The sequence below is a fragment of the Podarcis liolepis genome, assembly GCF_965112155.1.
Source record: "Podarcis liolepis genome assembly, chromosome: 12".
NCBI classification, from domain to species: Eukaryota; Metazoa; Chordata; class Lepidosauria; order Squamata; family Lacertidae; genus Podarcis; species Podarcis liolepis.
The window spans coordinates 50,714,124-50,726,288 of NC_139563.1; the positions used below are offsets into that span (position 1 = coordinate 50,714,124).

The window sequence follows — 12,165 nt, forward strand, 5'->3', positions numbered from 1 at the left end:
ACTAACCCTCTCTCCCCCCTCCTACCTCTTCATCTCCCCCCCAAAAAAATATTAGTGGTTCCAGGGGGCTTTGTGCTTCCGTCCAAATCCAACAACTGCAAGAATATCCACTTTCCAGTGGTCTCCCAAAAACAACTGGTGATGCAGATGTCCATCAGAACATGTCTGAATTCTTGATGGTGAAGCCTAGTGCCGTGTCTGAAATTTCCTGGGGAATTGAGGCATAACAGCCATCACGCCTGCCCACAAATACAGAATTTGTTTTAATCATTTGTTATGCTTCATCCTTGAGACATCTTCTCCAACAACAACAACAACAACAACAACAACAACAACAACAACAACAACAATAATTTATTATTTATACCCCACCCATCTGGCTGGGCTTCCCCAGCCACTCTGGGCGGCTTCCAACAAAACATTAAAATACAGTAATCCATCAAACATTAAAAGCTTCCCTAAACAGGACTGCCTTCAGATGTCTTCTAAAAGTCTGGTAGTTGTTTTTCTCTTTGACATCTGGTGGGAGGACGTTCCACAGGGCGGGTGCCACTACCGAGAAGGCCCTTTGCCTGGTTCCCTGTAACTTGGCTTCTCGCAGCGAGGAAACCACCAGAAGGCCCTTGGCGCCGGACCTCAGCGTCTGGGCAGATTGATGGGGGTGGAGATGCTCCTTCAGGTATACTGGACCGAGGTTGTTTAGGGCTTTAAAGGTCAGCACCAACACTTTGAATTGTGCTCGGAAACATACTGGGAGCCAGTGTAGGTCTTTCTAGACTGGTGTTATGTAGTCTTGGCAGCTGCTCCCAGTCACCAGTCTAGCTGCTGCATTCTGGATTAGTTGTAGTTTCCGGGTCACCTTCAAAGGTAGCCCCACATAGAGTGCATTGCAGTAGTCCAAGCGAAAGATAACTAGAGCATGCACCACTCTGGCGAGACAGTCTGCGGGCAGGTAGGGTCTCAGCCTGCGTACCAGATGGAGCTGATAAACAGCTGCCCTGGACACAGAATTGATCTGTGCCTCCATGGACAGCTGTGAGTCCAAAATGACTCCCAGGCTGCGCACCTGGTCCTTCAGGGGCACAGTTACCCCATTCAGGACCAGGGAGTCCTCCACACCTGCCCGTCTCCTGTCCCCCCAAAACAGCACTTCTGTCTTGTCATGATTCAACCTCAATCTGTTAGCCACCATCCATCCTACAACCACCTCATCTACTACTTATCTTCCAGACATTAGTTCAACACCACCTGCTATTCATCCTTTTTGCCTGCAGCACGCAGCCCCTCCTTCCATCATGAGATCATTCATCCCAAGTTGCCCTTTGTCTTCATTCACAGATGTTTGACAATATTCTGTTGCAACCATCTGCCAACGAAGGGAAACCAATGCTTTGGGTTGGGTAAGATCACAGTGCACCTGTCAAGTTTACATTTCTGGCAGGTAAAATTTGCAAGTTTGGCCACTACTTCTGAATGCTTGAATCCTGCCATATTTCAGACAAATAAGTTCAGGGTTTGTGTGCCAGGAACATCCAATTTGGAGCAGTTTATGAATTTTCCGCTGCCCTGTTGACTGTTGCTGTTGTTTTAACTATGTTTTTGAGTCAAACTCACAGGATGACCTTTGCTAAGACTCCTGCAAAATTTTACCTAGGTTCAGGAGTTATCCACGATCCATCAAAAACCTTATTTTAGTTTCCATTTCACAATTGTTATTATCTCTCAAAGGCCCCCCCCCCCGAAGATACTTTGCTTAGGGCTGCCATGTGTTCGGGATTCCAAGGGTGAAATCACCATGGCGACGGGTTTAAAAACCGCCAAAATGCCCGGGATTTTGCAAACAGAACCGGAGAGAGAGAGAGAGAGAGAGAGAGAGAGAGAGAGAGAGAGAGAGAGAGAGAGAGAGAGAGAGAGAGAGTCACTCTTTACTTTTTTCTTATGTCTATGGACGCGCCTGCTCTCTGCATACAAAGACTCGCTTTGCAAGCGGAGCCAGCAGACTGCGTGCGAGGATCACTCTTGTTCCTTTTCCTATCTCTATGGTGCATTGCATGCTGGAATGGGGCTCATCACTGAATGGGGCAGATCAGCTGATGACTGGCTCTCATGTCAGGGAAAGTCCTAGTTTCAATTCATTACTTTGGCCATTGCATGATTTTAAAGGAGAGGAAGGCAGTTGAGTTGCATTTGGGGCAGGAAAAGATTCTGCAGCTGTCTGGGGGGCAGCAGTTCAAGGCGGGTTGGAAAAGTGGGGGGAAATCCTTCCCCCACCTGTTTAGAACAAGTCTCTCTCTCTATTTTTCTTTCTCTTCCCCTCTTCCCCTCTCCATTTTCTCCTCTTGAAGTTTTGCAAAGTCTGCGAGCTCTTAACCTTGCACTCCCCTTCCCCTTATGCGAGAGGAAGAGGTTCCAGAATTAGTTGGGAATTATTATAGAATTAGGCCCAGGAGTCTCTGCCTCATTCGACTCTTTAAAGAAAGGGGGGAAAATGACTAGGGATCACCTCTGATTCCTGATTCATTCTGGATTTGAATTGGTTGCAGAACCCTAATACCAGTGCAGTTCTGAACCAGCTGTTGCAGATCACCCTCTTTTGCAGATTTCGCCTAGGAATTGGGAGTTGACCCTAAGGGCAGGCAGTGCCCTTTATTTTAAGAAAAAGCTGCAGCTATTCAGCACGGAGTTGTTAACAGTAAGTGCCTCACTTTTAACATGGCGAGGGGGGTTAGGAAGAGGCCAAGAGGACTGATTGTTGTGTTTGTTATCACTTAAACTTATCCCATCGACACAGCCCTTATATCTTTTGCGAGGAAGGCATCTCTCTGTATGACGCTAAGCTATTTAAAAACCGCTGTTAATGAGTGGGGAATCAAGTCCGCAGTTGTTCATGTTAATCCAAGTATTCTGGTTGTGCGATGCAGTTTATTATCTTCATTTGTACAAGTGATTCGGTTCCATTTTCCTCATTGTCAAATGCCGATATAATGTAGCCCTCTGAATTAGCATTTGATGGGAGCAATCCATCTTTGCAACTCTGGATTAGAAAATGCAGTGCCATCTGTAAAGGAACTGTCTATGAGTGAAGCCTCTGTAGTTTGTGCATAGTACTAAATGCAATGCATGCTGTTAAAGGGGTAGTGGAATGTGAATTATTTGGGTAGATGATTGTTTTAAACTTTGGTCTTCTTTTTGGATGATCAAAACCTGATTCTCTGCTTTTGAACATACTTTTTCAGCTTATGTTTAGTGAGCCTTTCAAAATATTCACGTATTTTCAAGAATGGCTTGAATTGTCCGGTCTTTCAGGAATATTATGCATTGTGACAATTGCATTGACTCATATGGTTTTATTACTCGAAGTGTGTAAATAGCATGGCAATATCCTTCCTTATTCATCACATACAGAAGAACATTCTGACCACGGCAAAAACATTTACCTTGATGGTTTTCTCTCTGTGTGTCCTTTGGGCTTTGCAGACCAGCTCATTAGGAAACTGGGTTTTCTTTTTAAAATGGGAGGTGGGGTGGCAAATGTCCCAATTATTTTGTCCTAATCAAAAGTGTGAACTTTGAAACAAAAATCAAGCAGCGTTAATTTTAGTGCAGTCCCCTTTGTCCTCTTTTAGCTATGTACTTGCCATTATAAATTTATTAGTTCAAACTGATCATTGGAAGTTTCCAAGTTCATTTGCAATTCTGAAGGCTAGTAACATGGTATTGGAATGAAATTAATGGCAACATTCTTTGAACCCTACAACGCTTTAACAGTATACAGCTTTATTTTGGTCATGTCGATTTCTAGAACTTTGATTTATGAAGGTCTGTTACCAGTTGTACCATTTGCACCCCAGGTGTTCTGCTCTGAATAATTTGTTGTGTTTGTTTTTAAAGAGCTTCTAGCATCTGTCAATCAGCTTTTCTTCTCAGTGCAAGTAAAGCCAGGGCTTTTTTTTCTTCCCAGCTGGAACTCACCTGAACTCAATTCTGGCCCCTCTCAGGTGGACACCATTGCCATTAAACGGGAACAAGGGAGGCATTTCTGGCGAGTTCCGGCACTTATTTTTCTAGAAAAATAGCACTGAGTAAAGCCAACCTTTCTCCCCTAGCAAAGGGTTTTCTAATCTCTCTGCTTATTTGGGCTTTTGTTCTTCAAGTTGGTGTCTTCAAGGAAAACACTGGAGACTGCTGGAAAAGAGATGTAGAGAATTTACGTTGGTCTGTGTTTGTATTATGCCTAGAATTTCAGTGTTTAGAATACTTAGAGATGCTTCAGAACAATTACTACTATTATAATAAATGTCTTGAAATTATAGTGTCACTCTTTATTGTTTCATGAACTCCAGTTAAAATGTAAAGATCTAAAATGTATTTTTACCAGAATACCAAAGCAGCTGGTTAGGAAAATGATGCTACCATATTCTTTCAACTTCCCTTTGCTCTCCTATACAGTGATACCTTGGTTTACAACCATAATCCGTTCCAAAGGTCTGGTTGTAAACCAAAACAGGTTGTAACCCAAGGCGCAATTTTGCCAATGGGGCCTCCAAAAAAAATATGGGTTGTAGTAATAAAAAAAGGGTTGTAATCCAAAGAAAGGGACACACACTTCAGGGTTTGATGTGGTTGTAATCCAAAATGGTTGTAATCCAAAACGGTTGCAATCCAAAATGGCTGCAAACTAAAGTACTACTGTACTCATTTTCTGTAGGTGTCCTCCATGTTCAATATTTTACAAAGCAAACGGCTCCGTTCAGACACCATCCCAAGCCGTGGCTTGTGCTACGCATAGTCAGTGCATTTTTATTTTTGTTGCTGATACCCACCAGTATGTAGGAATATCACCTCCTTTTTTTGCTGTATTGGCAGCCATTTTGTACTGGCACCCATAGCACTTTCTCAAGATATATATCCCCCCCCCAAAAAAAAGCAATACCTATAGTCAGTAGTCCAAACCATGGTTTCAAACTTCCAGATGTCGAACAGCTCTTACTGTCAGGAAGTTCTTCCTAATGTTTAGGTGGAATCTTCTTTCTTGTAGTTTGGATCCATTGCTCCGTGTCCGCTTCTCTGGAGCAGCAGAAAACAATCTTTCTCCCTCCTCTATGTGACAACCTTTTATATATTTGAACATGGCTATCATATCACCCCTTAACCTCCTCTTCTCCAGGCTAAACATGCCCAGCTCCCTTAGCCGTTCCTCATAGGGCATCGTTTCCAGGCCTTTGACCATTTTGGTTGCCCTCCTCTGGACACGTTCCAGTTTGTCAGTGTCCTTCTTGAACTGTGGTGCCCAGAACTGGACACAGTACTCCAGGTGAGGTCTGACCAGAGCAGAATACAGTGGCACTATTACTTCCCTTGATCTAGATGCTATACTCCTATTGATGAGGCCCAGAATTGCATTGGCTTTTTTAGCTGCCGCGTCTCTTATGGTTTAGAGCTGCCTGCTTTCGGTTCCTATTTGGTAAGGCTTCAAACGTTTTATTCTGTCTCTGGGCTGCAGGCTCTTGAGTGGGGCAGCGATTTTGTGGATTGCCAGTGGTTTGTGAATTTAGGAGTTAGCAGAAAGTGTGGCTTGCAAACCAGCTTCTTTGCATGTAGAATGTGCCAGGTTGAATCGGGCTGGGAATATACTTTGTCTGAAATCCTGCCAGTCAGCTAGATGGCCCAATGCGCTGACTGAGCACGTGAAGGCTTCCTATGTTCCATGCTTTGTTTTCCTGGTTTGGTGCTTTTTGTAAATTGGTGTAAGGTCAGACATAACACCAAACCATGGTTTGATGTTACATCTGAATGTAACCAATGACGGTAAAATCCTAAAGTGTTAATGTAGATAAATGAAGTCAAATTTGAAATTACATGTATCAAGACAAAAAAAGGGGGTGTTGCAAGAAACAAGGTTAGAAAAAAGCACCTCATAAGATGTGTTTGTTAAGGACAGCTGCGTTTCCACCTGAATTTCAAGTTTTTGTTTTTTTCTAATTCTCCATCCAATTCAGTAAGATTTGTGTCTGTGATGATATTTAATATTTTGGGGGGAATTCAAAGTATTTTAAATATGTACTGGGTATTATTTCACTGCTGTGTAGGTTGTGAGAAATCGTTCTAGAGCATATAACAGCTACTTGAGCAACAAAATAAAACAAAATTGTGCATTTTGCGCCCTACAGCTATGAACCACAAGATGGGAGTGTTGTATCATGGAGAATAGCACTACTTGCAAGTTGCAACTGATTTGGGCTGCTTAAGATTAAATGATTGTCCCATTTTTCTACTACAAAACCACCGCTTTCCAAAGCCTAACTAAATACACCATCATTTGGAAGAGTTGTGGAATTGAAATGTGATATCATCTAGATATGCAAACAGGAAAAGGGAAGCCTCCGCACAAACAAACTCACAAATAAACAAGGCTCATTTGGAAGAATAAAATATTGCATTTTATACAACCTTTTCTGCAGATAATCTAAGTGACACTTTACAAGCAATGTCAAAAATATTTTCTCCTTTTGTCATGAAATTCATAAGACATAAAATCACATTCTCTCCCCCCTCCCCTTAATTTTACAAGGCTTTGTGTGCAAGGATATAGGCAACTCTCCTATTAAAGAAGAAAAAGAGTGGATTCCGCAAAGCATGATGCCTGGGGGGGAAGGGGAACACAGTTCTGAGGTGCAACAAAGGATTGGGCTGGACAGTGACTTTAAGACATGGAGTCATTCCACTGAAAAGAATATCTTGCCCATTTGTAGGCCTAGAACGCACACGTTCTCAGGAGAAGTTTTCCTGACGATGTGGTTTTCCGTGACAACTCCAGTTGACTTGCTGTCTTCCCATTTATTAAAATTCATTTGCTTAAAGAGAATGAGGAAGGCAGACAAACTGGCAGAAAAAACCCTGACTGGATAAGGATTTCCCCTTTTCTCTCCATCCCCTCGCCTGCCTCCTGAGCTCTGGCAAGGAGTTCATTTTACAGGTTTTTCTGAATCAGGCCTAGAAGCCTCCACAGCTGGACCTGAGCTTTTGCCCAGACATGTTGCTGGTCCAGAGGTCCCTTGACCTGGAAGGAGGAGCAGGGCCTGTTCAAGACACTTTGCTGCCTGAAGCCATGATGTCTCCCTTGGGGAAAGGTGTTAGCTCACTGGTAGAGCTGATGCTTTTGCATTCAGAAGGCTCCAGGCTCCAGAGGCAGAGCCAGGAGGCACAGAGGATGTGATCCTCATATTTGTAGGATGCTAGGTTGCATTGCAGCCGCTTGCAAGTCAGATATGTCTAGACACAGGGCCACACAGAGCTTTCTCCCTCTCCAGGCAAGTGAAAAAGACATTCCAGGCTGAGAAAAGCACTCGAGGACAAGTGAAGTTCTGGTGCCTAGAGAGATTCTCAAGGGCCAGACAGACCTGGAGTGGATCCCACTCAGCCTAGAGCCCTGCTCTAGGAAAACTGTACAGTCGTACCTTAGTTGACTAATGGAATCCATTCCGGGAGTCTGTTTGACTTCAGAAAACATTCAAAAATCAAATTGCGGCTTCCAATTGGCTGCAGGAAGCTCCTGTAGCCAATCGTAAGCCGTGTCGGATGTTCGGGTTCCAAAGAACATTCACAAATCAGAACACTCACTTCCTGGTTTGTGACGTTCGGAAGCCAAAACGTTCAAGTCACAAGACATTCGTCAACCAAGGTATGACTGTAATAGAATTGTATAATCATAGAATTGCAGAGGTGGAAGGGACCAGGGGGCATCTAGTCCAACCCTTCAATGTAGGAAACTCAGCTAAGGCATCTACGACAGATGGCCATCCAGCCTCTGCTTAAAAACTGCCAAGGAAGGAGAGTTCGCAGCCTCCCGAGGGGAGACCGTTATCATATATGAATGTCTTGCTTTTGGTCTGCCTGTTTATAAAACGATACTGCAACACAATCACCTCAGTTCTGGAAATAAAGCCTCGGTTGTTCCTAAATTGAAGGAGCAGATGAGAGGGGAGAAATAAAAATGAATTGAAATGGAGACCTATGCAAATGTGAACTCTCTCTTCTTTTTGTAGAAAGGTCCCATTAAGTACAATGTCCAGGTGAAACTGGCCTAGAGACAGATTGGCTGCTGGATTTGTCTAAGACTAGATTACTATCTGTTCCTGAATGCTCTGCACTGGTGGCACCAGAAATATACATATATAGTGGATGCTCGGGTTGCGAATGTGATCTGTGTGGGAGGCACATTCGCAACCTGCAGTGTTCGCAACCCACAGCGCCGCATCTGCACACACACAAGTCGCGATTCGGCGCTTCCGCGCATGCGCAAAGCACAATTTAGTGCTTCTGCGTATATGTGAGCGCCGAAACCCGGAAGTAACCCGTTCTGGTACTTCCGGATTCGGCGCGGTGCACAACCCAAAAATGCGCAACCTGAAGCGTCTGTAATCCGAGGTATGACTGTATGTGTGTGTATTGTGGGTGTTGTGCTCCTTTCGGGATACTTTTTCTTACCTGCGGCCCCCAGACCACATCCCGGGAAATGGTTAAACCAGGTGAGAGTAGCCCCTGCATGCAAAGACACATTGGAAAGAACCAAACAATACAAACCTGGGTTCGGCTCGCCTCTCTGAAAAGGTAATTGACTGCCAAAGTTGGCAGTCACCTATTGCGGGCTATGTGGGCAGATACAGTCCAGAAATAATAACTCAGTCAGGACCCAGTCCTGAATGCAGATGGAGATATTGTGTGCACATGGATGAAGGGGTTTGATGCTACTATATGCAGGGCATCTTGGGGAAACAGGATGAATTACGACTAGGAAATGCCTCCATTGCACATGTTACATACATTTCCCCAATAATTTGTGCAGCTTTCAAAGTGCTTTTTGCTCTGGTTCCAAAATGTCCTCCATTAATAACTGGCTATCAGGTGGGGGCCGGGCAGGGATACAGGGACGATGCTTTCCTTTCCCATCTATTTCTTATTCCAGTGCTGTGAAATGTGCTGGATCTTCTTCATTCTGCCCCTCTGGTCAAGCAGCTTGTACTTCACCAAGTAGTCCTCCGTTTTCTTGGGGAAAGGTGGGAAGGTGGTGCTTGTGGAGGCGTAACTGGCTTTCTGGAAATGATGGGCTGGAGGTTTGAGGGCTGGAGAGGAAGAAGATAAAAGCAGAAGCAAGTCAGACGAATCAATTGCTGGCACCTGCAGATTTCTCCCTCTGTATCCCACAGCCACACAGTAATCCAAATACGTAAAAGGAGGAAGATATTAACTTTGCAAAAAAACCAACCCTATGCATAAGTAATAGTGATCTGTCTGAAATTCCTTCCAAATTTGATCACATTTAAAGCTGAATTCATCAAGCTTGCACAAAATGAGAACTCAGACATAGGACTTGGCTACATTAGTCAGATTATAACGTTATAAATTTTTTATAACAATGTGACACCAGATGGCACTGTAGAGCTGAAATCGAAAGTCAAAGATAATTTCTGTTTTATAACGTTTTTTAATAGCGTTTTTATAGTTGTGGTAGATCCAGCTATAGTCTTCCTTTGCAATCCCCACTTACCTGAATTTTGCGATGCAGTTCTCCAGCCAACCAGTGTTTACAAAAATGAAAATATTAGGTAATAGTGTGCCTGAAAATGAATATACTACTGAACACCAACATACAAAAATACATTATATGGGGAGAAATTGCTTGCAAAAATATGCTTATGAGGAGAAATCTGCACTGAAATGCTGAGGAGTTTTCATGATGATTTAAAAAATAAAAATCCACAAATTGCTGCAGAAATGTGGAGAACCAGATGTAAAATGGGGAAACTTGAGAAACTCAGAGAACCAAAATGGACCAATCCTTCCATCCCTATTCACCTCACTTAGGTGAGGGGTGGATGACTTGTGGCTTTGCGACCACGTGTAGCCCTCAGCTTAATTTCATGTGGCGTCAGCCTCATTTCAAAAAACACCTGCAGATGGCTTCTGGGAAGAATAATCTGTCCTTCCTTTGACATCTCACTGAGCAGGGAGGAGGAGAGAGAGAGAAAGAAAGAAAGAGGGGAGAGAGAAAAGGGGGCAGTCCCATCCACAACTGGCTCTTGTCCCACTTACCACAGGCTTTGGCCCTGCCCACTGCCAGCCTGTGGCTCAATATAAGCAAGCAATGAGAGTGAGACCTCCAATTTTGCTCAGCAAATATGAAATAAATGTTTGCAGCTGCTGATGTAAGACCAGGGATGGCTGAGCAGCTCAGACTCTTTCTTGCTACTAAATGCAGGATCAATAAGGCTTTGCACTACCCTTGTGCCGCCCTGGAAACAACTCATGCAGAGGACAGCCTTCCTCTGGGAAAACTTTCCAAAGTAGCAAGTGTAGTGAATCCGTGGGTGGCCTAGATCAGAGCCTAGATCCGAATTCCCATTCAGTTACGCAAGTCACTTTGTCAGCGCACTTCAGCAAACTCACAAAGTTGTTGCAAGGACGAAATGGGATAATTCCACACAGGCTTTGGAGGAAGCAAGGAATACAGATACCAGAGCAAAGTCCGATCTGATCCTGTCCTCACACCATGGCCAAGCCGCTGCCTCTGAGATGCCTCCAATTGGGTCATGGAACCAACTAGCTCTCTGCCTACTTGTGATTCCCAGAATGTTAGCCGTGCTAATGAACTTCAGTGGGTCTACTCTTGAGTAGAACTAATATTGCATAAAATCAGTTGCCAACTTATTTTATGAGGGAAGGGAGTTGCACCAGCCCCCAGCCTGTTGACTTGGGTCATCCTTTTCTGCACGTTGAGTCACAATATGAGATGGTTACGAATTCGTCAATGTAAAAAACTGCTCACCCAGATTCAGCTATGCAGACATGCAGTAGCTCTGGCTATGTAAGCAAAGATCTTGTCAGATAAGCAGTGCCAGATTTACGTACAGTGGTGCCCTGCAAGACGAATTCCTCGCAAGACGGAAAACTCACTAGGCAAAAGAGTTTTCCGTTTTGGAGGTGCTTCGCAAGACGATTTTCCTATGGGCTTGCTTCGCAAGACGACAAAGCCTTGCGAGTTCCTGCGGGTTTTTTCCCCTTTCCCCCCTTTTTCTAAGCTGCTAAGCCGCTTATCAGCTGATCCGATCAGCAGATAAGCCGCTAATAGCGCTAATCCGCTAATCCGTCAATGGGCTTGCTTCACAAGACGAAAAAAACGCTAGACGAAGAGAATCACAGAACGGATTCTTTTCGTCTTGCGAGGCACCACTGTATAAGCTAAACAAGCTATAGCTTAGGGCCCCACTCTTTTGGGGGCCCCCAAAAAAATTTAAAGGGAAAAAAAGCCTGGATGTACGTTTCCAAAATATAAGATAAAAAACAAATAAAATAAAACCTACATACAGCAGCAGTGTTTTGTGTTGTGTAGGCTCCTATGATGTAAGTAATGGGCCCCGCCTGCTAGTCTGCTCCCTAAAATATCACTGGCTTGCGCATTTCTATATATAGGGTGCCTACATTCTGCATGGACTAGTTGAACGGCAACACGTGCAAATGGCTTTAGATACCTATTAGGTCCATAAATTACCATATAGCATATATTCAACACACAAAAAACCGGCGACAATTTGTTGTTGACAAAGGACAGCTGGACATATAAAGGGCCCCATTAACTTCAGTGGCTTAGGGCCTCTCAAACCTAAACCCGGCCCTGCAGATAAGTGGTGATAGTTGTTTGGAACCTGATGAGCTGGTAAGAGGGAAGAGTAAATCTTTTCGCCTGCTCCAGAACAGCCAGATACAGCACTGATACTGGTTTTCTTACAAGGGTTTAAACGCACGCAAACCTCAGGTGCTGGGTCGGTTGCTGGTGTAAGGCTTGTAGGAACCTGCTCAAGGAAGCAGTTGATGTTCAGAGTACAGTGGTACCTCTGGTTAAGTACTTAATTCGTTCTGGAGGTCCGTTCTTAACCTGAAACTGTTCTTAACCTGAAGGACCACTTTAGCTAATGGGGCCTCCTGCTGCTGCCGTGCCACCAGAGCCTGATTTCTGTTCTTATCCTGAAGCAATGTTCTTAACCTGAAGCACTATTTCTGGGTTAGCGGAGTCTGTAACCTGAAGCGTATGTAACCCGAGGTACCACTGTACAGATATGGCTGCTGGAGCCTTCTTGTGTTCAATATGCATCTAACCTCGGTTGGAGT

At 44.1% G+C, this 12,165-nt stretch overlaps 1 protein-coding gene across 1 annotated transcript in view; it reads right to left on the reverse strand.

The window, feature by feature from the left end:
* Positions 1 to 6,924: 6,924 nt before the first annotated feature.
* The window catches only part of PDE1C (phosphodiesterase 1C), a 336,024-nt gene continuing 330,783 nt past the window's right edge, over positions 6,925 to 12,165 (reverse strand). Inside the window, exon 18 of the mRNA XM_083468113.1 lies at positions 6,925 to 9,122. Within this exon, the coding sequence (XP_083324239.1) occupies positions 8,950 to 9,122 (173 nt within the window). The 3' untranslated portion in view covers positions 6,925 to 8,949. The remainder of the gene's footprint in view (positions 9,123 to 12,165) is intronic.